This window comes from Carcharhinus amblyrhynchos, chromosome 24 (assembly GCF_965287045.1).
Source record: "Carcharhinus amblyrhynchos chromosome 24, sCarAmb.v2.hapA, whole genome shotgun sequence".
Classification (NCBI taxonomy): Eukaryota; Metazoa; Chordata; class Chondrichthyes; order Carcharhiniformes; family Carcharhinidae; genus Carcharhinus; species Carcharhinus amblyrhynchos.
Genome location: NC_137347.1, coordinates 43,669,138 through 43,697,136, shown reverse-complemented (window position 1 = coordinate 43,697,136; position 27,999 = coordinate 43,669,138). Strand labels below are relative to the sequence as shown.

The 27,999-nt window shown below is 44.7% G+C and overlaps 1 protein-coding gene across 3 annotated transcripts; it reads right to left on the bottom strand.

Moving 5' to 3' along the window:
* Positions 1-154: 154 nt before the first annotated feature.
* LOC145357981 (CD276 antigen-like) lies at positions 155-27,907 on the bottom strand. Of its 3 annotated transcripts, XR_013889405.1 has the most exons (5): positions 27,220-27,414; positions 24,811-25,164; positions 21,203-21,487; positions 16,869-17,880; positions 155-295 (listed from the first exon to the last, which is right to left on the bottom strand). XR_013889405.1 is itself a non-coding variant. In XM_080211630.1 (4 exons), exons 1-4 carry the CDS (start codon positions 27,767-27,769, stop codon positions 17,720-17,722), a joined length of 816 nt encoding a protein of 271 aa, XP_080067756.1. In that variant the 5' UTR covers positions 27,770-27,907; the 3' UTR covers positions 16,667-17,719. The 3 variants fall into 3 exon arrangements, 2 of the variants coding, with proteins under 2 accessions (XP_080067756.1, XP_080067755.1); XM_080211630.1 differs by lacking the exons at positions 155-295; positions 27,220-27,414 and adding an exon at positions 27,754-27,907 and having other exon boundaries at positions 16,667-17,880; XM_080211629.1 differs by lacking the exon at positions 155-295 and having other exon boundaries at positions 16,667-17,880.
* Between the last annotated feature and the right edge of the window lie 92 nt (positions 27,908-27,999).

Sequence of the window (27,999 nt, the reverse complement as noted above, 5' to 3'; positions counted from 1 at the left end):
TAAGGTGAATGGATAAACTGAATCTCAGAGTAACATAGAGCGCAATTCCTCACCTCCCACTCCCTGTAAGGATGCTTCTAAACATTTGAAGATTTTGATCATTTCTACTTCATCCCCATTGATATAGACAGGGGCATGTTCTCCACTTTGCTTCCTGAAATTGGTGACTATCTCCTTCATTTTGTTGATATTGAGAGAGAGATCACTGTTGTCACACCAGATTTTCTATATCTTTTCTGTACTCCATCTCATTATTGTTTCAGATCCAACCCATTATGGTGGTGTCATCAGTAAACTTGAAAATCGAGTTGGAGGGGAATTTGGCCACGCAGTCATAGGTGTAGGAGGAGGATAGTAGGAGGAGGGTCAGAGTGGGGAAAGAAGACATGCATTGACAGAAATTGCACTGGTATGATACTGTCCTACAACACACCAAGCAGTCACACTGGAATAAAACTCTGCAGATCTCATTAATGAGGTTGAGTGGGTAGCCCCTCGATCGGCAAAAGGCAACCCCCCAAAACTGATCCCTCCTCCTCCCCATCTTTGAACCATTTGAGGTTAAAATTCAAGCTTCCTGATTCTATTCTGTTGCCCACACCAAACGTATTATGGTGTCACCACCGTATTATTAGGGTCAGCAGGCTTTGTAACAGTATCATGCTATAATTTCACAAAATTATATGGCTGATTTGTAATTCCTTCCCATTGTAGTTAATTCTTTTCATGGCCTTGCTCCTTCCAACCTCTACAGTGATACCAACCCCTCACCCCCAATTCTCTGAACATCAGTAGCCAGTCTCCCAGGCTCCATGCTATGGAATTCCATCCCTAATCCAATCCTACTTTCAACTCCCATCCCCCTGTATGACCCTCCTTAAAACATAGAGCTTATCAAAGCTTTTGGTTAATGTTACCTTGTCTGACTCATGTCTATGTGCCTCTGCACCTACCTTTGTGACTTGTGCTGGAATGTTTATCCTTATTGAAGGCCTGATCTACTAGTTTGTTCTGGTTCCTGTTGTACCAGTTTGTGTTGTGGCTACCCACTCGGCCTCATTAATGAGATCTGCAGAGTTTTATTCCAGTGTGACTGCTTGGTGTGTTGTAGGATAGTGTCATACCAGTGCAATTTCTGTCAATGCTTTGGATGATCCATTTCAGCTGGCCTGAACAACAGGACAAAGGGGATGTTTACTGTTAATGATCCAATAGCTGTTCACAGTCCTATAGGAGTTGGGGCGGTTTAAAAATACCTGGGAAGGTTCAATGTTCAGTGTTGGGACTAATTATAAAGCACCATTGGGTTATTGCTTAATATAAATTTAATTTAGTTCTGGATAATTTTTGATATGATACATATCCTCAAGACAAGACTATCCTCCAGCAGGGTAGACTCCTGTATGAAAGCAAATTACTGCGGATGCTGGAATCTGAACCCAAAAGAGAAAATGCTGGAAAATCTCAGCAGGTCTGGTAGCATCTGTAAGGAGTGAATAGAGTTAACGTTGAGTCCAGATGACCCTTTGTCAAAGCTAAAAGGCGCAGAAAGTGGGAGATATTTATACTGCAGGGTGAGGGAATGAAAGTTGAGTCATGGCCACAGAAACCAGCGGGAAAGGCTGCTAATGGCAGCCCATAAAGAGAATAAAGGACAAACAGCAAAGAAGCTGAAATCAGAGGGTTAGCTGTGACGGATGAAAATGTTGGGGGGGGGGGCAGCCGGGGTGGAGGGAGGAAATGGATGGGAGAGAGGTTGAATTTAGAAAAAGGTGGAGAGGGAAAGCAAAGGGTGAGAAAAGGTAAAGATGGGGGTGGGGGGGAAGGAAAATGAAGAAAGACAATAAAAGGTAGAAAACAGTAAAAAATTAAAAATAGAATAAAAACAAAGGGGTGGAGGTGGGATAGAGCTCATTATCTTGAGTTGTTGAACTCAATGTTAAGACCGGAATGCTGTAAAGTGCTGAGCCTGAAGATGAGGTGCTGTTCCTCTAGTTTGCGTTGAGCTTCACTGAAACATTGCAGCAAGCCAAGGACAGATATGTGGGCATGGGAACAGGATCGTGTGATAAAATGGCAAACAATGAGAAGGTCAGGGTGGTGTGTCAGGGACTGTCACAACTTACCCTCTGATTTCAGCTTTTCTGCCATTTGGCCATTCACACCCTTTATTCTCCCTATGGGCTGCCATTAGCAGCCTTTCTCCTGGTTTCTGTGGCTATGACTATCTTTCATTCCCTCACCCTGCAGTATAAATATATAAGATAGATAAGTCACCGGGACCGGATGGGATGTACCCCAGGTTACTGTGGGAGGTAGGGAAGAGATTGCAAAGCCCCTGGCGATGATCTTTGCGTCGTCGATGGAGACGGGAGAGGTTTCGGAAGATTGGAGGATTGCGGATGTGCTTCCTATTTTCAAGAAAGGGAACAGGGATAGCCTGGGAAATTACTGACCGGTGAGTCTGACCTCAGTGGTTGGTAAGTTGATGGAGAGGATACTGACGGACAGGATTTATGAACATTTAGAGAAGTTTAGTATGATCAGAAATCGTCAGCACGGCTTTGTCAAGGGCAGGTCATGCCTTACGAGCCTGGTTGAGTTCTTTGAAAATGTGACTGAACGCATTGACAAAGGAAGAGCGGTGGATGTGGTTTACATGGACTTCTGCAAGGCATTTGATTAGGTGCCCCATGCAAGACTTCTTGGAAAAGTGAGGGCATGGGATCCAAGGGGCTGTTGCTGTGTGGATCCAGAACTGGCTTGCCTGCAGAAGGCAGAGAGTGGTTGTGGATGAGTCTTTTTCTGCATGGAGGTCAGTCACCAGTGGAGTGCCCCAGGGATCTGTTCTAGGACCCTTGCTGTTTGTCATTTTCATAAATGACCTGGATGAGGAAGTGGAGTGATGGGTTAGTAAGTTTGCTGACGACACGAAGGTCAGTGGTGTTGTGGATAGTCTGGAGAGATGTCAGAAGTTGCAGCGAGACATAGATAGGATGCAAGACTGGGCGGAGAAGTGGCAGATGGACTTCAATGCAGATAAATGTGCAGTGGTCCATTTTGGCAGGTCCAATGGGGTGAAGGAGTATAATATCAAGGGTAGGAGTCTTAGCAGTGTTGAGTAGCAGAAGGACCTTAGGATCCGGGTCCACAGGACTCGTAAATCAGCCTCGCAGGCGGAGGATGTGGTCAAGAAGGCGTATGGTGTACTAGCCTTCATTAATCAAGGGGTTGAGTTTAGGAGTCGGGAGGTAATGCTGCAACTTTATAAGACCCTTGTCAGACCCCACTTGGAGTACTGTGCGCAGTTCTGGTCGCCTCACTACAGGAAGGATGTGGAAGCTATTGAGAGGGTGCAGAGGAGATTTACAAGGATGTTGCCTGGATTGGGTGGCATGCCTTATGAGGATGGAGGGTCATTAACTCGGTGAAGGACGCTCTTTGGTCCACCCAAAACTTGCTGATCTTCCAGTTGAAAGAATTGTCCTCGACTGAATGTTGCAGACTGGCACATTCCAAAGTCCAGGACCATGTGCTGAGGGACGCGCACATGCTTGGGGCAGCCGCCGCAAAGGCAGATTGGGGAAAGGCCACTGTGTAAAGCATTTCAACTGAGGCAGACCGTGGTCCCAGTAACTGTAGAATACACAGCCTGCGGAACAGTGTGCCAATCTGAAAAATAACAGTACACAGTAAAATCTGATGTGTATATATATAGTAATGATTTTTTGTTGCACTGTTTGTAATTTTTGGATCTGTCATTTTGCAATTGTTTGAGAGTTTGTTTTAATGAATAAAGTATATTTTTGAAATACAAAAAAGTCAGCAGGGGGCCCACAAGCAAGGGAGAATTAATTAGAGATTTTTTGATCCTTTTACCCGTATAAGGGCAGTATGGCAGCTCGGGCAGTGGTATGCTCCTCCTGCCAGATGTGGGAAATTAGGGCACAATCTCATTTCCCTGACAAGCTTGTCTGCAGGAAGTGAGTCCAGTTGCAGTTCCTCACAGACCGCATTGTTCGGTTGGAGCGGTAGGTGGACGCATTGCGGAGCATACAGGAGGCAGAAAGTGTGATAGACACTAGTTACAGGGAGGTTGTCACACCAGAGATTCAGACAGGTAGATGGGTGACTGCCAGGAGAGGCAGGCAGGTAGTGCAGGAGTCTCCTGTGGCTATTCCCCTTTCAAACAGGTATATCGTTTTGGATGCTTTTGAAGGGGATAGCCTGTCAGTGGGAGATACCAGCAGCAGCCAGGCCTGCTACACCACAGCTGGATCCTGGGACAGGGTCGGGCAAAGAGCAAGCGAGCAATAGCAATAGGGGACACATTAGTTAGACGCACAGACAGGCGTGTCTGTAGCCACAATTGAGACTCCAGGATGGTGTGTTGCCTCCCTGGTGCCAGGGTCAAGGGCATCTCTGAGCCATTGCAGGACATTTTTAAGGGGAGGGTGAGCAGCCAGAGGCTGTTGTATATATTGGTACCAATGACATAGTTAGGAAAAGGGATGAGGTCCTGAAGTAGGAATACAGAGTTAGGAAGAAGGCTAAAATGCAGGCCCTTGAAGGTAGTAATTTCAGGACTACTACCGCTGACACATGCTAGTGAGAGTAGGAACAGGAAGATTAGGCAGATAAGTGTGTGCCTTGAGAGCTGCTGCAGGGGACAGGGATTTAGATTTTTGGATTATTGGGATCTTTTCTGGCGAAGGGCTGACCTGTTCAAGAGGGATGGTTACACCTGAGCTGGAGGGGAACCAACATCCTGGCGGGGAGATTTGCTAGAGCCACTCGGGAGGGTTTAAACTAGTTTGGCAGGAGGGTGGGATCCAAAGCAGTAGAAAGATTGAGGAACAGTTTGAGGACAGCACAGAAGTTAAAGGGCGTACATTAAGTAATAAAGGCAGTGTCAGTAATCCCAGAACCAGACAGATCAGGCAAAATCAAGACAGAGAGCAAGGAAAGTCCAGACTAAACTACATTTATTTCAATGCAAGAGGCCTGACGGACAAGGCAGGTGAACTCAGGGCATGGATGGGTACATGGGACTGGGATATTATAGCAATCACTGAAACATGACTCAGGGAGGGACAGGACTGGCAGCTCAATGTTCCAGGGTACATATGCTACAGGAAAGATAGAACAGGAGGTAAGAGAGGAGGGGGAGTTGTACTTTTGATGAGGGAAAGTATCACGGCTGTACTGAGGGAGGATATACCACTGAGTCTATCTGAGTAGAACTGAGAAATGAGAAGGGGGAAATCACTTTGATAGGGTTGTACTATGGACCCCCATATATTCGGCAGGAAATTGAGGAGCATCTATGTAAGATTACAGATAGCTCCAAGAAAAATAGGGTGGTAATAGTCGGAGATTTTAACTTTCCCCACATTGACTGGGAAATCCATAGTATTAGAGGGTTGGACGGAGAGAAATTTGTTGAGTGTATTCAGGAGGAATTTCTCATTCAGTATGTGGATGGCCCGACTAGAGAGGGGCAGAACTTGACCTCCTCTTGGGAAATAAGGAAGGGCAGGTGACAAAGTGTTAGTGAGGGTTCACTTTGGGACCAGTGACCATAATTCTATTAGTTTTAAGATAGCTATGGAGAATGAAAGGTCTGGCCCAGAAGTTGAAATTCTAAATTGGACAAGGCCAATTTTCATGGTTTCAGGCAGGAACTTTCAAACGTTAACTGGGGGAATCTGTGGGAAGGCAAAGGGATGTCTGGTAAATGGCATGCTTTCAAAAGTGTGTTAACCAGGGTTCAGGGTAAACGCAGTCCTCTTACTCTGAAGGCTGGCAGAAGTAGGGAACCCTGGATGACTTGGGATATTAACGCCCTGGTTAAGGAGAGGTTCATAACATGCATAGGCAGCTGGGATTAAGTGAATCCCTTGAAGAATATAGGGGGTGTAGGAGTTCAGAAAGGAATCAGGAGGGAAAAAGGAGACATGAGATTGTTTTGGCCAATAAGTCAAAGGAGAATCCAAAGAGCTTCTACAAAGGGCAAAAGAGTAACAAGGGAGAGAATAGGGCCTTTTAACGATCAACAAGAGCATCTGTTTGCAGATCCACAAGAGATGGGTGAGATCCTAAATGAATATTTCTCGTCAGTATTTACTGTTGAGAAAAGCATGGATGTTAGGGAACTTAGGGAAAATAAATAGTGATGTCTTGAGGAGTGTACATATTACAGAGAAGGAGATGCTGGAAGTCTTAAAGCACATCAAGGTAGATAAATCCCCAGGATCTGATGAGGTGTATCCCAGGACATTGTGGGAGGCTAGGGAGGAAATTGCGGAATGCTTGGTTTCATCAGTCAGAACATTGGATACAGGAGTTGGGACATCTTGTTGAAGTTATACAAGACATTGGTAAGGCAACACTTGGAATATTGTGTACAGTTCTGGCCATCCTATTATAGAAAGGATATTATTAAACTAGAAAGAATGCAGAAAAGATTTACTAGGATGCTACTGGGACTTGATGGTTTGAGTTATAAGGAAAGGCTGGATAGACTGGGACTTCTTTCTCTGGAGCATAGAAGGCTGAGGGGTGATATTATAGAGATCTATAAAATAATGAGGCACAGATCAGCTAGTCAATACTTCTCCTGTAACGTGCTGTGATGTAGGGGACTCTAAAACTAGAGAACATAGGTTTAAAGTGAGAGGGGAGAGATGCAGAAGTGTCGAGAGGGACAATTTTTTCACATAGAGGGTGGTGAGTATCTGGAACAAGCGGTCAGAGACTGTAGTAGAGGCTAGTACAATTTTGTCTTTTAAAAAGCTTTTAGCTAGTTATATCGGTAAGATGGGTATTGAGGGATATGGGCCAAATGCAGGCAATTGGGATTAGTTTAGGGTTTAAAAAAAGGACAGCATGGACAAGTTGTGCCAAAGGGCCTGTTTCCATGCTGTAAACCTCTATGACAATATTCTAGGTGTGGTCTCACCAAGACCCTGTATAATTGCAACAACACATCCCTGCTCCTGTACTCAAAACCTTGCACAATGGAGGCCAACATGCCCTTTGCCTTCTCTAATCGCTTGCTGCATCTACATGCTTACCTTCAGTGACTGGTGCACAAGGACACCCAGGTCCTGCTGCACACTCCCCTTTCCCAACTTACAGCCGTTCAGGTAGTTTTGTGGAAATGGCTCACCATTGGCCAGCAGCAGGATCTCCTGATCCTGCCATTGTCAATGGGGTTTCCTGTCGAATGCACCCCTTGCCATCAGCAGACCCACGACAGGGGTGCACCACTGGCGAGACCAGAAGATCCTGATGCGTGAACAGCCAGAAAATTGCATTCTATGACTTTGACTCTATGTGTTTATGATGACATCGCTGAATGTGTTCAATGCCTTCCTAAAGAAACTTTGTCCGTTTTGGTCGACGAGAAGCCAAGGTCTCCCATGAGTCTGTTGTGACGTTTAACCTCTTCATGATGCTATGAAATCCCAGAAGGCCAGTTTGGCTCCAGTCAAACAAAGTCCAGATTTTAAAATGCTCATCCTGGTTTTCAAATTTCTCCATGGCCTCACCCAATCCTATCTCTGTAATCTCCTTCAGCCCCACAGCCTCGAATTCTATCTCTTGAGCATCTCCAGTTCCAAACCCTACACCATTGGTGGCTGTGTCTTCAGCTGCCCAGGCCCAAAGCTCTAGAACTCATTGGTCAAGGACCAGTGATACAGCTCACGGTGTATTTCAAATATACCGCTTCGGATATAAATATGTAATTATCCTGCTGAGGATTGGAGAACTAAACATCTTTACAGCAACAACTGGTGTGAATTTATGAAATGATTTCGAATTAATAAAACATCACAGCATGTTACAGGAGAATTATCAAACAAGAAATTACACCAAGCCTTTGAAGGGGTGTTAAACCTGGATCAGATAACTAGGCTTACCATCTTACATGGCATCTTCCCATACCATCTTACATGGCATTCTCACATCAACCTCTAGCAACATTCCCCTTCCTTCTCATTTCACCTTGTATCCATCCTGGAATAACTTTGCCCAAATCCTTTGCCCAAATGGCACTTTCAAATTGGGCCTTGCATTCACATTTCTGCACTTACAGAACATAGAACATAGAACACTACAGCACAAACAGGCCCTTCGGCCCACAAGTTGCGCCGATCACATCATCACCTACCAACCTACAGACCTATCTATAACCCTCAATCTCATTAAACCCCATATACTCATCCAGGAGTCTTTTAAAAGACCCCAGTGAGTTTGCCTCCACCACCACTGACGGCAGCCGATTCCATTCACTCACCACCCTCTGAGTGAAAAACTTACCCCTAACATCACTTCTGAACCTCCCTCCCCGCACCTTAAATCTGTGTCCTCTCGTAGCGACCATTTCAACCCGGGGAAATAGCCTCTGAGAGTCCACCCTATCTATTCCTCTCAACATTTTGTAAACTTCTATCAGGTCGCCTCTCAACCTTCGTCTCTCCAGGGAAAAGAGTCCCAGCTCCCTCAACCTAACTTCATAAGGCATGCCTCCCAGTCCAGGCAACATCCTTGTAAATCTCCTCTGTACCCTTTCAATAGCTTCTACATCTTTCCTATAGTGAGGCGACCAGAACTGCACACAATACTCTAAATGAGGCCTGACAAGGGTCTTATAAAGTTCCAGCATTACCTCCCGACTCCTAAACTCAATCCCTCGATTAATGAAGGCAATGAAGAACTTCTCAAAAAACTTCTATCTACACCTCTGTTACCCTCGACCTCATTATTCTCCCTTTACCCTGGCCATTCCCCCAGTATGACTCTCATCCTTGCTGCCACCGGTACATGGGTCTCTTACTCACCTTGGTGGCTTCACCTTCAGCTGCTGAGATTCTAAACTCTGCAATTCTCTCCCGAAACCTCTCTGTCTCTCTTTCCTCCTCAAGGACAACCCCTATAATCGTCCTCTTTGAGACGTTTTTTGGTCATACACCATAATATCTTATGTGGCTAGTTGTCAGATTTCTTCTGTGTGGTGCCTTGGGGCATTTTAACATGTTAATGACATATACACATACTAGTTGACGTTGATGGAAGCGTGTTAAAATGTAAAAGCAGAAATATTTACACAAGTGGTAAAGTTACTTTGATTTTAAGGTTGTGCAGAGATTGCAGCCCTGAACCACACCATAGAAAGACCAGTCAGTTTGTTCCCAGGATCTCTCTGTGCTGCTGGGACTCACCAGTCGAGGGAATGATGCAGCAATCACACTGAACACCAGGCACAGCGTTTCCTTTGCCATTTTGCACAGTTCTGGTGCGGGAGGGCATGGAAAATTAGGAAGGCGGTATATAAATGCAGCTCCATGTGCAGTCAGCTGTCATTTCAGTGAGCTACAATTAGTTACTGCTGCAAACAAGATGGATCTGATCCTAAGATAAAAGCAAAATACTGCAGAAACTGGAATCTGAAACAAAAACAGAGAATGCTGGAAAATCTCAGCAGGTCTGACAGTCTCTGTGGAGAGAGAAAAGAGACAACGTTTCAAATCCAGATGACCATTCATCACTCTGATGAAGGGTCATCTAGACTCAAAACATTGGCTTATTGTCTCCCCACAGATGCTGTCAGACCTGCTGAGATTTTCCAGCATTCTCTGTTTTTGGATCTGATCTGTTTCCCATGCGAATGCCCTTGCCTGGGATGTTCTCAGGCAAAAGCTGCAAACAGGGAACAGTAAGCTTGCAGGTGCAGCAGGTGGTCAGGAAGGCGAATGGGATGCTGGCCTTCATAGCGAGGGGGATTGAATATAAAAGTAGGGAGGTCTTGCTGCAGCTGTATAGGGCATTGGTGAGGCCGCAGCTGGAGTACTGTGTGCAGTTTTGGGCGCCGCACCTGCGCAAGGATATTTTGGCCCTGGAGGGAGTGCAGAGGAGGTTTACTAGGCTGATACCGGAGTTGAGGAGATTGAGCTATGAGGAGAGGCTGAATAAACTAGGCTTGTACTCGTTAGAGTTTAGAAGAATGAGGGGAGATCTCATTGAGACGTATAAGATGATGAATGGGATGGATAGGATAGAGGTGGAGAGACTCTTCCCGCTCAAAAAAGACAGTAGGACTAGGGGGCACAGCCTCAAGATAAAGGGAAGGCGGTTTAGAACGGAGTTGAGGAGGAACTTCTTCACTCAAAGGGTGGTGAATCTCTGGAATTCTCTGCCCGTTGAAGTGGTGGAGGCTGCCTCGCTAAATATTTTTAAGAAGCGGGTTGATGGGTTCTTGATAAGAGAGGGGATTAAGGGTTATGGGGACAGGGCGGGAAAGTGGAACTGAGCCACAACAGATCAGCCATGATCTTATTGAATGGCGGGGCAGGCTCGAAGGGCTAGATGGCCTACTCCTGCTCCTATTTCTTATGTTCTTATGTTCTTAAGCAAAGGGAGTGAACAATGCATGATGAAACTTTTACACAATCTGCACATTGTCCACACTGAGTGACCAGCTGTCCAGCAGGGTGACCTGTGGCCAGAAGCAGCATTACTATCTGCCTCAGAAAGCTAAGGAAATTCAGCACGTGCCCTGTAACTCTTACCAATTTTTACTGATGTACCATAGAAAGCATCCTATCCGGATACATCAGAGCTTGTATGGCAACTGCCTCTGTCCAAGACCAGAAGAGATTACAGAGAGTTGTGAACATATCCCAGCCCATCACACAAACCAGCCTTCCATCTGCCTGCTGCCTTGGAAAAGCAGCCAGCAGAATCAGAGACTCCACACATCCTGGCTATACTCTCTTCCACCTTCTTCCTTCAGGAAAAAGATACAAAAGGTTGAATATGTACCAACGTAGTGCTTTGAAAAGTTAGTCATGGCACAAATCAATTTCAGCCTCTCGGACTATCTGAATCCATTATGGTTCACCCACCACCACAACAGGTCCACAGCAGGCACCACCTTCCCGGCCTTACACTCAACCCTGGAACACTTAGATAACAAAGACACCCATGTCAGACTCCTCTTTATTGATCACAGCTCAGCTTTCAACACCGTTATTCGATAAAACTCATCTCCAAACTCCATGGCCTGGGGTTCAGCTCCTCCCTCTGCAATTGGATTCGGAACTTCCGAACCCACAAACCACAATCAGTAAGGATAAGCAACAACACTGCCTCCACAATCATCCTCAACATCAGTGCCCCAAAGGCTGTGTCCTCAGCCCCTTATGATACACCTTATACACACATGATTGTGTGGTCAAATTCCCCTCCAATTCAATTTTCAAGTTTGCTAATGCCACCACCGTAGTGGGTCGGATCTCAAACAATGACGAGACAGAGTACAGGAAATAGAGAATCTGGTGAGCTGGTGCAACGACAATAACCTCTCCCTCAATGCCAACAAAATGAAGGGGATTGTCATCGACTTCAGGAAGCATAGTGGAGGGCTTGCTCCTCTCTACATCAGTGGGATGAAGTGGGAAAGATCGAGAGCCTCAAGTTTTTAGGTGTCCAGATCAGCAACAACCTGTCCTGATCCCTCCACATCAACGCTACAGTTCAGAAAGCCCACTAATGCCTCAACTTTCTCAGAAGACTAAGGTTAATTTCATATGTCTGCTACAACTCCCACCAATGTTTATACATGCACCATAGAAAGTATTCTTTATGGTTGTATCACAGCTTGGTATAGCTTCTGTTCTGTCCAAGACCGTAAGAAACTACAAAGGGTTGTGAATGTAGCCCAATCCATCACACAGCTTCCCATCCATTGACTCTGTCTACAATTCCTGCTGCTTCAGAAAAACAGCCAGCAGAATCAAGGTCCTTTCGCACTCCAGACATACTCTTCCACCTTCTTCTGTCAGGAAAAAGATGCAGAAGTCTGAGGACACATACCAATTGACTCAAGAACAACTTCTTCCCTGATGCTGTCAGACAATTCAATGGACCTACCTCACATTAAGTCGATATTTCACTACACCCTGGCTATGACTGTAACACTACATTCTGCACTCTCTCCTTTACTTCTCTATGAACAGTATGCTTTGTCGCAATAGAGCGAAGAAACAATATATATCAAATCAATAGATTCAAGAACAGCATTCTTCTCGCTGACTCCAGACTTTTGAATGGATATCTCTGATACCGAACTGATATTCTCTGCGCCTTCTCTGTAGCTGTAACGTTACATTCTGCACTCTGTTCTACTCCCCTGATGTATCTTTGTACGGTATAATTTGTATGGAAAGCACCCAAAACAATACTTTTCACTGTATCTCGACACATGTGACAATTGTGACAATACCGGCACTGTAAGAAATATCTTTTAATCAAGTTGCTTTGCAGTTTTTTTCTAGCAGCTCTGAGCATTTTATTTTGGCACCATAATATCTTCAGCCGGTGTCCTCTGTTACTGAAGCAATATAATGGACATCATGTTTATTTTTAATCTAGCCTAATGCAGCATCCTGAGGTTTTATGATCCTTTTGGAATTGCTGAATGGAGCATGATTGACAGGTTAGGTGATGCCTGGGTACAGGGTTTTTCCACAGGAAAGTCCAACATTTTTTCTCATATGCTGTTTGGGCTAGAGACAGAAAGCACTGTCTCTTGTTTTCCCCTTTCTCTGGAGTTGGAAATTCTGCTGTCAGTGAGTTGCTTTTAGGAGCAGACAATATTTCTGTCGTTCTCACCACGTCTACGCGGGTTTCCACCGGGTGCTCCGGTTTCCTCTCACACTCCAAAGGGTTAGATGGATTGGCCATGATAAATTGACTCTAGTATTGGGGGATTAGCAGGTAAATATGAGGAGTTATGAGAATAGGGAGTGGGTGGGATTGTGGTTGGTGCAGACTCGATGGGCCAAATGGCCTCCTTCTGCTCTGTAGTCCAATGATGTGCGGGTTAGGTTGATTCACCATTCTAAATTTCCCCTTCGTATCCAGCGATGCGTAGGTTAGAGGAATTAGTGGGTAAAATATGGAGGGATATGGGGATAGGGTGGGATTGTGTTTGGTGCAGACTTCATGGGCCAAAGGGACTCTTTCGGCACTGCAGAATTCTATTAATTAGAAAAAAATGTAGGGATTCTATGATTCTCTCTCTCTCTCTCTTCAGAGGCTTTTGGGAAAGTTCTAGGACTGGGAAGCCTCGAGATTTATTCCAACAGTGAAAGGGCCAGTTCATAGCAGATGTTAAAAAACTGCAAAAAGCAGCATCACGTGAGCATACTTGCTTTTTATGCTAAGTCGAGAAAGGGGTGTATGACTAGGAACATCATATCTGTTAAGGTTTAAGCTGTGTTGTATATAATTCCTGTAATTGGTAAAAATTATGCTAATTTTTTTTTGTTTGTTTACTTTATTCCAATACAATCAACTCAAATTAAAGCCAATTCAGAGTCCCAACAAGTCGAGACATTCCCTATCCGAGCCGACAAGACAGGGCTCTCACCTCCTGTCTTGGGCTTGACCTACATGATCCAAGCTGATTGCAGTAGGTGTAGCGCCTACTCCAAGGCTTGATCTCATTTGTATCTTAGCCAAAAGGCCAAGATGCTGCTTTAAAAAATTGCTTCAAATGAAGCTTAAATGTAACCTAAGAGTATAGTCTAGTTTACAGGCCCGAGAGTGGAATCTTTTTATTATACTTTAACTGTTCATAAATAAACTTTCATTTGATAAAAGATAAAAGCTGGGTCACTTGAAATCATACCTGGACTGGAACACCTTATGCTCACCTGTACCAAATTCAAAGACAAAAACTTAAGGCTAACTTCATAAAACACCTTGGAGTTTCTGGCCTGGGTCTCAGGGCAATAATGAAATGAAACATTGCTGAGTGCCCAGCAGGGTAACTTGTGGCCAGATGCAGCATCATTGCTGAGTCCTGCACAGCAGCTGCTGCAACACCAGGGGGAGCACTTGCTGCACCTGCCCAGATATCACAAACAGCGCCGCCCCCGGTAACTGCCAGAATTACAGGCTCCAGCTCCAAAGCGAAACAAGGACAAAGACAGGGAGCTGCCGGCCTCTGCCGGCCTCCTGCCTCCTGCCTCGGTCCCGGCCCCCTCAGCATTTCGCCGCCGCTGTCTGACCCGGGGCCCGGCGTTGTGCCACCGCCATTCCCCCGCTGACGGCGCTGACGCACTTCCGGCGGCGGAGCTTCAGGGATACTGGACGATGACGTCAGTAGTGGGCGACGCCGCACATGCGCCGACGGGTGAAATGGCGCTGACTTCCTGGTTTCAATCACTGTGATGCCCCATGTAGTCAAATAGCTGCTTTCATCCCTTTCAAAACCCACTCACCTGTGAATATTAACCGCTTGGGTGTGGGTTCACAATGAAACCAAGCCCCAAAATAGAGGCTACTTTTTAAAAAGAGGAGTAAACAGCAAGGGTTTTGCTGATATGAAGTTTTTCAATGTTTTCTTTCCATTCTGGTCACTCAATGAACAATTATGACAACATTTTCAATAAACTATATCATGGTATTGTGTAATTACCTCATATATTCTCAAGATAATTGACTATTTGTGACCTGACTTGTTATACAGATATCTATCTTGATAGAAATTAGAAGTTCCAACACATCCTCTTTCTTAATGTCCACATGCTCAATCTTTTCAGTCTGCCGCAAACCTGCAGTACAACCTCCCAGATCATTTTCCACCGTGAATACCGAGGCAAAGTAGTCATTAAGCAACTCTGCCATTTCTTCTGGTTCCACACAGACTTTTCCCCTTCACCTTTTATAGGTCACATCCCTTCATATCTCATCCTTTTATTCTTCACATATTTGTAGAATGCCTTGGGGTTCTCTTTAATCTTATCCGCCAAGACCATTTATATAGATGATCTGGAGGAGGGAACCGAGTGCAGGGTGTCGAAATTTGCTGATGACACCAAGATTGGGGGAAAGGCAAATTGTGCGGAGGGTGTGGAGAGTCTGCAGAAGGATCTAGATAGGCTGGGCGAATGGGCCAGGAAATGGCAAATGGAATTTAATGTTGGCAAGTGTGAGGTGGTCCACTTTGGTAGGAAGAATGGTAGGAAGGACTATTACTTACATGGCGAAAAACTGCAGCAGGCGACGGTGCAGAGGGACCTCGGGGTCCTTGTGCATGAGTCGCAAAAACCCAGCTTGCAGGTGCAGCAGGTGGTCAGGAAGGCAAATGGGATGCTGGCCTTCATAGCGAGGGGGATTGAATATAAAAGTAGGGAGGTCTTGCTGCAGCTGTATAGGGCATTGGTGAGGCCGCAGCTGGAGTACTGTGTGCAGTTTTGGGCGCCGCACCTGGGCAAGGATATTTTGGCCCTGGAGGGAGTGCAGAGGAGGTTTACTAGGCTGATACCGGAGTTGAGGGGATTGAGCTATGAGGAGAGGCTGAATAAACTAGGCTTGTACTCGTTAGAGTTTTGAAGAATGAGGGGAGATCTCATTGAGACGTATAAGATGATGAATGGGATGGATAGGATAGAGGTGGAGAGACTCTTCCCGCTCAAAAAAGACAGTAGGACTAGGGGGCACAGCCTCAAGATAAAGGGGAGGCGGTTTAGAACGGAGTTGAGGAGGAACTTCTTCACTCAAAGGGTGGTGAATCTCTGGAATTCTCTGCCCGTTGAAGTGGTGGAGGCTGCCTCGCTAAATATTTTTAAGAAGCGGGTTGATGGGTTCTTGATAAGAAAGGGGATTAAGGGTTATGGGGAGAGGGCGGGAAAGTGGAACTGAGCCACGACAGATCAGCCATGATCTTATTGAATGGCGGGGCAGGCTCGAAGGGCTAGATGGCCTACTCCTGCTCCTATTTCTTATGTTCTTATGTTCTTATGTTCTTCTCATGACCCCTCTTGGCTCTCCTAATTTCCTTTTTAAACACCCGTATTTATTGAGGAAGTCTGCGTCTTTTGCCTTTTTTAATATCCAATTCTGCGCTCCAATAGGACAGTCACTCTGGAAGGGTGCAGATATCAGGGATGGAAGCTGCTGCACCTTTCTCCAACTCTTGATCCTAAAAATTGAATCTTCCAACTGGTTTTGTTAGCTCATCTGTTACAGAACTATAAAGAGTTGTTATACTCCTAACTTGCAGTAATAAATATTGTCTTCCAGGAGCAGGCACCATTAGACAGTTTGCTGAAAGGCTTATGTCAGAAAATACAATGTCATTCTGGTGGAACAGATCTCTTGTAAATCGTAGCTAGAATTAACATGAATGCCAAACATGAAATTATGGCAACACCTGTAAACCAATACTTTCTTTTCTCAGTATCTGTAAAAAATGTTATGGAAAAATATTTCAGTGTTAGTTTACATTTTTTGATTTAACAATTTGACTTCAAAATGCTAATTACATGATGCACCAAATGTCGCACTAAACATGCTGTATAAACTAGAAGTTAAAGATGTTCCCATCTTCATTCATTGGCATTTTCCTGGGGTGTTTTGCTAGATGGCTGAGATAATCAATTTCTAAAAAAACTCTTTCATAGATGTGGATGTCACTGGCTAGGACAGCATCTATTGCTCAAGAAGTGGTGAGATGCCTTGAACTACTGCACTCTGCATGGTGTACATACAGCTACAGTTCTGTGAGGGAGGGAATTACACAGTTTTGACAGTGAAGGAATGGCAATATATTTGTGGGGGGTGGGAGGGGCGGGTCATGCATCTGCTGCCCTTCCCCTTCTAGATGTTAGAAGGAAGATGTTAAAAGAATCTTGGTGATTTCCTGCAGTGCATCTTGTCGATGGTAGACACTGCTGCGCTCTTTTGCATACTGTGCACTAGTGTTGGAGGGAATGGATATTTGAGGCGGTGAATGGGATGCCAGTCAATTGGGCTGATAAATCATTGCATAGAATCCAGATTAATTAACTTACCCAAAGGTAGACGAAGAATGCGGGAAATGTTCTGGTGTAGAGCATCATTCATTAATGTGAACATATAGTTTGAACTCATACTGGTATCATTGACTTGCAGAGCACTCTGCAGTGAATACAATCCATCTTCATCAAGTTGGTACACAGTTTTAGACAGCTTAGAAATATCTTGGTGTTGTGCATTGTACCAGTAAACAGCAGCTTCAGGAAATCCATGGGACTCAAAAATGAATGTGGCTCCATTTGATGTTTGTTTGACAGTTAGGCTGGGTTCTGTATAATAAGCTGAGGGATTAAAAAACTGGTCAATAGGCAAAGAAGATACAATACAAATAAAATATAAACTAAGATTTTAATTCTGCCTATCATTTGGTCAGGGGGGTGAGGGAGAAATTGAAAAACAAATTTCCCCCAAAGACATGTGGCAGTGAATGGTCTCACAAACACCAGCCACCCTCCAGTAAATCACACCATTCTTGAATAGGTCTAATTGACAGGTAACATATCACAGAGCCAAGTGCCAGCCTCAAATGACATTCACTAATTTCCAGCAGACTATGAATAAACAGCAAACTGAAAGCAGGAAACCTGCTCAAGTTCACTTCCTGTTTCATGCACCGAGGTCAAATTAAATGATCCAACTACTACTCTGGCTAAGATCAGGAACAAGCCAGCTAAAGTCAAACCTCCCTATTACACACGGGGCAAGGTAGGTGTAGGAAAATGCTTTGTTAAGATGGCAGCGCGGGCTCGTTGGGCTGAAGGGCCTGTTTCCCGTGCTGGGTTGTTCTTTGTCCATCTTGCTTCACAGCTACTTGGGCAGGTAATCACACATTTCTCTGAATGGTCCATCAGGAATTACAGAGTCCATTTTGAAATTCTCCTGTTATTTTACGAGGATGTTTCTTGCACACAACTGTCACCAGCATTAAAATGATGAGAAATTCAATGACAAGGAGAGAGACTGCAACTAACCAATGAATTCTTGTATGTGCTCTAGAAGCTTCCAATTCTGTGAAAAAGGAAAATAACTGTTGGTGGTTTCAGCATTAACTTCATTTTTTTTTGTTCATAGATTAAAATACAATGAAAGAATAATCAGTTTTAAGAATTGAATTTGTGATTTTCTTTTACACTGGATAGTAAATCAGGAACAAAGGTTAACAGAATATAACACCTTTAACATTGAAAAACACCTCAAAGCAGCAAGAAAGAAAAAAGGACTTGTCGTTATATCATGTCATTCATGATTGCAAAGCACTTTACAACCAGTGAAGTACTTGAAATTCAGGTCGTTATTGTAATGCAGGAAGAACAGAAGGCAATATGTGCACAACAAGCAGATCTCCCACTCACCCGACAAAAGGAGCAGCGCTCTGAAAGCTAGTGGCGTTTGCTACCTAATAAACCTGTTGGACCTGGGGAGAGTGATCATTGTATGGTGAAGTTTCTGGTGCAGATGGAGGAGGTGAAAGTGGGTTCCCGGACACGCGTCCTTTGTTTGAACAGAGGGGAGTACGGTAGGATGAGAGAAGAATTGGCGAATGTTGACTGGGGGAGCGCGTTGGAAGGTAGGTCTGCTGAGGAGCAGTGGAGGATCTTTAAGGAGATCTTTCTTGGTGCTCAGCAGAAATTTATTCCGATGGTCAAAAAGGACAGTAGGAGGAGAGGTAATAAGCCATGGATAACGAAGGAGGTGAAGGAAAGTGTTAAATTAAAAGTGGAGGCGTTTAGAGTAGCTAAGAGTAGTGGGTGAGAAGAGGATTGGGAGAGGTTTAAATGTCAACAAAGATTGACAAAGAAGTTGATAAAGGAGGGTAGGAGAAACTATGAAGCTGGGCTAGCACTTAATATAAAAAAGGATAGCAAGAGTTTTTATAAATATATAAAAAGGAAGAGGCTGGCTAGGGTGAACGTTGGACCCTTAGAGGATGAGAAGGGGGACTTAGTGGCAGGGGATGGGGAAATGGCTGAGGTCTTGAATAAATTTTGTGTTTCGGTCTTCACGGAAGAGGACGTGAATAGTTTGCCGGGTGTTAGTGATGGAAAGGTGGTAGGACTGGAGGGTCTCAATGACATTATTGTTACTAGAGAGGCAGTGCTCGACACACTGGAGGGACTGATTGTGGACAAGTCCCCAGGACCAGATGAAATGCATCCGAGGGTTCTGAAAGAAATGGCGGAGGTGATAGTGGATGCCTTGGTGGTTATTTTCCAAACGTCGCTGGATTCCGGGGAAGTGCCGGAAGATTGGAAAACAGCTAATGTTACACCGTTGTTTAAGAAGGGTGGCAGGCAAAAGGCAGGGAATTATAGGCCGGTTAGTTTAACGTCTGTTGTAGGTAAAATGTTAGAATCCGTCATCAAGGAGGAAATAGCGAGGCATCTTGAGGGGAATTGCTTGATAGAGCAGACGCAGCACGGTTTCATTAAGGGGAAGTCGTGTCTGACAAATTTACTGGAGTTCTATGAGGATGTGTCTAGGGCGGTGGATAGAGGGGAGCCGGTGGATGTGGTCTTTCTTGATTTTCAGAAGGCGTTTGACAAGGTACCTCACAAGAGGTTATTGCAGAAGGTAAGGGGGCATGGAGTTGGGGGTAGGGTGTTAGCGTGGATAGAGGATTGGTTGTCAAATAGGAGGCAGAGAGTGGGGGTTAATGGGTGCTATTCGGATTGGCGGTTGGTGACTAGTGGAGTGCCCCAGGGGTCGGTGCTGGGGCCTCAGCTATTTACCATTTATATAGGTGATCTGGAGGAGGGAACCAAGTGTATGGTGTTGAAATTTGCTGATGACATCAAGATTGGTGGAACGGCAAATTGCGCGGAGGGTGTGGAGAGTCTGCAGAAGGATCTAGATAGGCTGGGCGAATGGGCCAGGAACTGGCAAATGGAATTTAATGTTGGCAAGTGCGAGGTGGTCCACTTTGGTAGGAATAATGGTAGGAAGGACTATTACTTACGTGGCGAAAAACTGCAGCAGGCGACAGTGCAGAGGGACCTCGGGGTCCTTGTGCATGAGTCGCAAAAGCCCAGCCTGCAGGTGGTCACGAAGGCTAATGGGATGCTGGCCTTCATAGCGAGTGGGATTGAATATAAAAGTAGGGAGGTCTCGCTGCAGCTGTATAGGGCAGTGGTGAGGCCGCAGCTGGAGTACTGTGTGCAGTTTTGGTCGCCGCACTTACGCAAGGATATTTTGGCCTTGGAGGGAGTGCAGAGGAGGTTTACTAGGCTGATACCGGAGTTGAGGGGGTTGAGCTATGAGGAGAGGCTGAATAAACTAGGCTTGTACTCTTTAGAGTTTAGAAGAATGAGGGGAGATCTCATTGAGACATATAAGATGATGAATGGGATGGATAGGATAGAGGTGGAGAGACTCTTCCCGCTCAGAAAGGACAGTAGGACTAGGGGGCACAGCCTCAAGATAAAGGGGGGGCGGTTTAGAACGGAGTTGAGGAGGAACTTCTTCACTCAAAGGGTGGTGAATCACTGGAATTCTCTGCCCGTTGAAGTGGTGGAGGCTGCCTCGCTAAATATTTTTAAGAAGCGGGTTGATGGGTTTTTGATAAGCGAGGGGATTAAGGGTTATGGGGAGAGGGCGGGAATGTGGAACTGAGCCACGACAGATCAGCCATGATCTTATTGAATGGCGGGGCAGGCTCAAAGGGCTAGATGGCCTACTCCTGCTCCTATTTCTTATGTTCTTGTGTTATGACTTTAACCTGGTGTTGTGAGATTTCTTACAACAAGCTCCACCAGACAAAACCAAGATTGGTGCTAAGGGAGACATGAACACACAGCCATCTATCATTGATACATGGCTGATATCTGCAAAGGGAAATATTGGATGGGAAGGCACAATAATAAAATCTACATCTTTGACTAATCTAAGGGAAGTTTTAAAGGAGGAGGGATAGAAGAGAGAGTAGGGTGACAGGGAAGGAGTTTGTGAGCAGCCAGAAGTAGGGAAATGCAGTAAGCAAGTTAGGAGTAGAATTCTTAGTTTTGAAGGTTCCAAATATAAAGAGGGACAAGGCCACAAAAAGGGACTGGAAACAAGACTGAGAATTTTAAATTTGAGGCATGTGGTGATGAGGAGGGAGTGGGGGGGAGGGAGTGGGGGGGAGGCGCACACGCGATAGGAGAGGGAGAGTCAAGAAGAAGCCCAAACATGCAGCTGTTAATTCATGATCTTGGAAGCTGCTGAATATTAATAAATCTACTTGTGCAGCTTTTTAGACTTATGATACCGAAACGGAAGGAGTTTGAAATGAGAATCAATTTACAAAAGGGCTGCTTCAGAGTATAGAGTGTGTCGGATATACAAATGAACCTACCTTTATAAAGGCCAAATGTTCGAGTGACTGACTGGTGTAGCACATCATTCCTTAATCTAAATGTGTAGTTAGAACTTTTATTGGCATCACTGACTTTCAGAATACTCTGCAGTGAATAGAGACCATCTCCACTTTGCTGGTATAAAGTCTCAGACAATGGAGAAATATCCTTGTTTTCTTCATTGTACCAGGAAACAGAAGCTTTGGGATAACCTTGGGATTCAAATTTGAACACTGTCCCAGAAGGTGTCAGTTGAATAGAAAAATCAGGTTCCTTGTAAAATGCTGCAGAGTAAATCCAGACAAGTCATCAGAAACAAGAAATAAACAAAATTATGCCAACTAGGGTCTCCCCCCACTAATTACTGTAATTAAATGCAATAAAAAATTAAATGTTCAAATGACAAGTCCAAGTACAAATAGACCAGTGGCAGTTAGTGATCAATTTGTAAAGATGTTTAAATCACAAATTAATAAATGTAGCTATAACATTACTACAATATCCAGCAGGCTGCTGTTAGAGTGAGATTCAGTATTGAGTAGAATACTGTTCAGTTTAGATTGGACATTAAGATATAGCCATCAGTGGCAAACAGGGTTAAAATCAGCTACTCATGTTCAATTGAAACTGACTTTTTATATGATGACAGCACCCCAGCTGAAGAAATGACCTATAACGGCTGCCTGAGCTGCATGTAACTCTTCTTGAAAATAAAGAGAGTCTCTGAGCGGCTGGCTGAGTGTGCTGTTTTTTATTGTTACCCAGTCACTCTTTAGACTCATGGGCACAAATATCAACTTCTGATTTCACAACTACTCCCATGACTCTGGATTAAGAACATAAGAAATAGGAGGAGGAGTAGGCCATCTAGCCCTTCGAGCCTGCCCCACCATTCAATAAGATCATGGCTGATCTGTCGCTGCTCAGTTCCACTTTCCCGCCCTCTCCCCATAACCCTTAATCCCCTCTCTTATCAAAAACCCATCAACCCGCTTCTTAAAAATATTTAGCGAGGCAGCCTCCACCACTTCAACGGGCAGAGAATTCCAGAGGTTCACCACCCTTTGAGTGAAGAAGTTCCTCCTCAACTCCGTTCTAAACCGCCTCCCCTTTATCTTGAGGCTGTGCCCCCTAGTCCTACTGTCTTTTTTGAGCGGGAAGAGTCTCTCCACCTCTATCCTATCCATCCCATTCATTATCTTATACGTCTCAATGAGATCTCCCCTCATTCTTCTAAACTCTAAAGAGTACAAGCCTAGTTTATTCAGCCTCTCCTCATAGCTCAACCCCCTCAACTCCAGTATCAGCCTAGTAAACCTCCTCTGCACTCCCTCCAAGGCCAAAATATCCTTGCGCAGGTGCGGCGCCCAAAACTGCACACAGTACTCCAGCTGCGGCCTCACCAATGCCCTATACAGCTGCAGCAAGACCTCCCTACTTTTATATTCAATCCCCCTCGCTATGAAGGCCAGCATCCCATTCGCCTTCCTGACCACCTGCTGCACCTGCAAGCTGGGTTTTTGCGACTCATGCACAAGGACCCCGAGGTCCCTCTGCACCGTCGCCTGCTGCAGTTTTTTGCCACGTAAGTAATAGTCCTTCCTACCATTCTTCCTACCAAAGTGGACCACCTCACACTTGCCAACATTAAATTCCATTTGCCATTTCCTGGCCCATTCGCCCAGCCTATCTAGATCCTTCTGCAGACTCTCCACACACTCCGCACAATTTGCCTTTCCCCCAATCTTGGTGTCATCAGCAAATTTCGACACCCTACACTCGGTTCCCTCCTCCAGATCATCTATATAAATGGTAAATAGCTGAGGCCCCAGCACCGACCCCTGGGGCACCCCACTAGTCACCAACCGCCAATCCGAATAGCACCCATTGACCCCCACTCTCTGCCTCCTATTTGACAACCAATCCTCTATCCACGCTAACACCCTACCCCCAACTCCATGTCCCCTGACCTTCTGCAATAACCTCTTGTGAGGTACCTTGTCAAACGCCTTCTGAAAATCCAGAAAGACCACATCCACCGGCTCTCCTCTAGTAATCTCTGCCCTAAATCTCTCTCAGTTATTACAATCTGGGCCTTGTATCAGTAATCTCTGCCCTAAACCCCTCTCAGTTATTACAATATGGAATTGTATCAGTAATCTCTGTCCTAAACCTCTCTCAGTTAACCCTTAATTCCCTTGTCTGTCAAAAACCTACCGACCCGTGACTTAAATATATTCAGCAAGGTAGCCTCCACCACTTCAACGGGCAGAGAATTCCAGAGATTCACCACCCTTTGAGTGAAGAATTTCCTCCTCAACTCCGATCTAAACTGCACCCCCCCCCCCCCCCCCCCCCCCCGCCTTATCTTGAGGCTGTGCCCTCTAGTCCTGCTGTCCTTTCTAAGCGGGAAGAATCTCTCTACCTCTACCCTATCCATCCCTTTCATTATCTTATACATCTCTATAAGATCCCCCCTCATCCTTCTAAACTCCAACGAGTACAGACCCAGTCTATTTAGTCTCTCTTCATAGTCCAACCCCCTCATCTCCGGTATCAGCCTAGTGAACCTCCTCTGCACTCCCTCCAAGGCCAAAATATCCTTGCGCAAGTGCGGCGACCAAAGCTGCACACAGTACTCCAGCTGCGGCCTCACCTGTGCCCTGTACAGTTGCAGCAAGACCTCCCTGCTTTTATATTCTATCCCCCTCACTATAAAGGCCAGCATACCATTCGCCTTCTTGATCACCTGCTGCACCTGCAGACTGGGTTTTTGCGACTCGTGCACAAGGACCCCCAGGTCCCTCTGCACCATAGCATGCTGCAGCTTTTCACCCTTTAAACAGTAATCCCTCCTACTATTATTTCTGCCAAAGTGGATAACCTCGCACTTGCTAACATTATACTCCATCTGCCAGGTCCTCGCCCACTCGCTCAGCCTATCCAGATCTCTCTGCAGACTTTCCACACCCTCTACACAATTTGCTTTTCCACTCATCTTCGTGGGAAGATGAGTGCCAGTTCTGGTTGGGAAGATTTCCATGTTTCCAGCCAGAACTGACAGCTTCTGAACTCAATTTGATCAATCCAGCAGATGGGAAAATGTAAATGAATTTTAGCAAATAGGATCTGATCATTCTATCCACAAGATTCATCACATTTCACTGGGATTCTGTCATGAGATTTAGAATACAAATTGAAGCACGTGTTTACTTTTTCCATTCCTGCTATTTTTCCCTCCCCTTATCCCCTTGCTCCTGTAGGGGTTTGAAGCTTTGCTGGGGTAAACAGTGTCATGTTCAATGGTTTAAATCATCATCATTCACATACATAACTCTCAATATTCACCTATGACAGGTACATCAGATTAATGTCCAATTGGTAAAGTGAACAGCCAATAGGGGAGTTTCCACCTTAACAGAGACGTGGCAAGGTCGGCCAATACCCTGCTGGCACTGTTGGGAGGAGAAAGGAGCTAAACCCTTTGCCAATCCATTTTGGTCTGTACTGCTTACTTTAGACACTCAGTTAGACTCACTGGGTCATTGCAGGTGACCAAGAAGCATGATTTTGATATACAGCACAGAGAACAAAAAAAAGTAAGTACCGGCAAATATTAGTGACAGTGTGTCCTGGTCACTTCCCTTTACATTACTGACAAAGCACTTGTATTGTCCAGCATCCTCTGCTCTCACTCCTTCCAGCTTCATTGAGGCATTCCCATGTTTTAATTCCTCCAGGAATAAGCTTGTCCTCCCCGAATAACGAGAGCTTTGGTGACTCCGTTGCTCTTTTCCATAATAATAACTAAAAACAACTTCCTCGGTCTCGACTCGTTCCCAGTTGATAACCAATCCGTCCAGTGACGATTTATCCTGAGCTGTAAAGCTACATCTCAGCACTGTATACTGGCCGTAGATAGCAGTCACTGGTGTCTCTGAGGTATAAACCCTAAATTCAGCTGGGAAGGAAAAGAAATAAATTAGGAAGAGAATGGAGGAGATTTATTGCAAAGATCTGTTTAAGGACAGTTAATCTGAGCATATTTAACCTTGAACACATCAAAAAAACAATCTGCAAGTTATTTCTCTGTCTTCTCTCTTTTCTCCCCTTCCCCTGATGGGTTGATATTTCCTCATACATTGTCTCACCGACTCACTCAACGAATGTTACAGGAACTGAACTACTGAACTGGTCTAGGCCATTGCCCAGCATCAGGACAGAACCCAAAATCCATCTTTTAAACCTACTGTAGTCAGTGAACACCAGGCTCCCTGTTCCCTTGCAGTCCAATTCAGTCCGGCCCCAGTTTAAAATTTGTTCAGCACAGACTATGCAACAAGTCTAGTATCTCCTTGTGTGCGTGCCTGGTGTCAAAGCAGGGTCCCTGCCACCCTGAGGATGGACAGAAAGTTTGGAAATTGATGGGAATATTAAAATAAACATGGAATGCTGAGAGACGACAAGGAGCAGATAAATAACTTCAACACATGTGACAGAGGGTACCAAAAGCCCAAATATAAATCAATATAATAAATATTAGCTGAATAACCATGAATGTACTAACACCATTGAAGGAAACAGTAATGATTGAAATGCCTGATACAGAGGGATAAGAATATAAGAAATAGGAGCAGGAGTAGGCCATCTAGCCCTTCAAGCCTGCCCCGCCATTCAATAAGATCATGGCTGATCTGAAGTGGATCAGTTCCACTTTCCCGCTTTCTCCCCATAACCCTTAATTCCCTTGTCTGTCAGAAATCTATCTACCCGTGACTTAAATATATTCAGCGAGGTAGCCTCCACCATTTCAATGGTCCTAGCACTGGACTGGATAATTGGTTAAATACTGGTCTTTCAACTCTGGGATTAGGGATGAATCCAATCCAAGTTGAGAATCATCATGAATTGATACCACATGGAGAGTTTGAACAGTTTCCCTCCAGATCCCACTGGCCATGAACATAGAATATAAAACTGCCACTAAATTAGCAATCTCACTTCAAGTATCACAGCCTGAGTAAGATCATCGGAGGGAAAATGTTAGAAGCGCTCTAGACTGATTAGATTGAAAATAGAAAATAAAATAACAAGGTGCTGGAAAAGCTCAGCAAAAAGTCTGACAACACCAGGTTTTAGTCCAACCGATTTATTTGATAGTAAACTCACTAGCTTTCGGGTTAGCCCCTTCGTCAGGTGAATGGAGAGTTCTGGCCTCAGACAGAGCATATAAAGCACAGACAGTTTACAGATTACTGATTAGAATGCAAATCTTTACACCTAACCTGCTGTTCAAGTCTTAAAGTGGCTGACAATGTGTGTGTTCAAGTCTTAAAGTGACTTTAAGACTTAAAGTGACTTTAAGACTTGAACAGCAGGTTAGGTGTAAAGATTCGCATTCTAATCAGTAATCTGTAAACTGTCTGTGCTTTATATGCTCTGTCTGAGGCCAGAACTCTCCATTCACCTGACGAAGGGGCTAACCCGAAAGCTAGTGAGTTTACTATCAAATAAATCGGTTGGACCTGGTGTTGTCAGACTTTTTACTGTGTTTACCCCAGTCCAACACCGGCATATCCACATCAAAGCTCAGCAAGTCAGACAGCATCTACTTCCAGCTTGCGTGTCTTTGGTCAGAGTTCTGATGAAAGATCAAGCGACCCGATACGTTGACTGTTTCATTCCACAAATTATTCAGAAATTCAGGAACTAGGAGTTGAAATGTTCAGTTCCCCAACACAGGCCACTCTCCTCAAAACTTAACCACAACATAAAATCAGTAAAAAGCACAGAAAACGCTGAGCTCTTTTAGTAAACACACACCAGGCTGTTTGTTCTCAAAATATTTTGGTTCTTTGAAAAATATTTGCAGGAACTACCCACCAAAATTACCAGACATTACAAATAAAAATGTACTTGCTCTGGGTCCTTTTGCTAATCTGGTGAAAAGGACAGTTTAAACTGTGTAGATTATTTACTAAAATATGTCAGAAAACACTTTAATTGAAAGACTTACCACGAGTTGAACTGAATACAGTCACGAGCAAAGCAGCAAGCAGGTTTGTCAAAACACTTTGATCACTTTTCATAATATTTAATCTGCAACAGATCAATTCATTCATCGGACGGGGGCACAGCCGCCACCTGTAACTCCGCTCAGCTCCACCGCTCTCAGCTCTGTTCACCTACCCAGTCTTGTGGGTCTAATGTAACCTGTGTTACAAAACTGGGCGGTTCCAGAATGAGACATTATATCTCGTCATGATTCATGTGTTTGTGTGCACTAGGAATTCCCCATGATGAATTCTTATTCAGACTGGGTGGAATGCAGTTTCCACTCTCTCCGCGGTTTATTCCTGGTTCTGTCCCAGTTTTGTTTTAAAGCGGGAGCGTTATTTTCAATGTAGATGCAGCCTCTGTGAAACATCGGACAGACTCCCAACAACATGACATAAAATCACCACAGACAGAAAATAAAAACTAGGTAATTGACAGCAGCTAATATCTGTGCAGAGAGAAACAGAGTTAATGTGCCACATTGTGTACATACCAGCTACAAGATGCATTGTAACAAGGCTCCTTAGACAGCAATCTCCAACCCCAGGACATCAGAAAGGGATCCAGGATGTGTTTAACACAGACTGCTGGAAACAAGGCATCAAAAACGTCCAAATACTTGTTACTATTTACATTTGTCTTCCGGTTACCATTAGCACTTCGCTCCTTCTCCGAGTTTCCGTGAAACGTAATGATGATATATGTTAGCATTAGCATAATGAATATTAACCCTTCACAA

Bases quoted from the DNA above. Each gene is read 5' to 3' on its own strand.
- LOC145357981 (XM_080211629.1), bottom strand. From the start codon at position 27,325: ATGAATGAATTGATCTGTTGCAGATTAAATATTATGAAAAGTGATCAA. The intron at 21,488-24,810 runs GTACTTACTTTT...TTTACTCTGCAG, and splicing joins ACTGTCACTAATATTTGCCG to CATTTTACAAGGAACCTGAT. The intron at 17,881-21,202 runs GTAGGTTCATTT...CCTTTTTCACAG, and splicing joins AACATTTGGCCTTTATAAAG to AATTGGAAGCTTCTAGAGCA.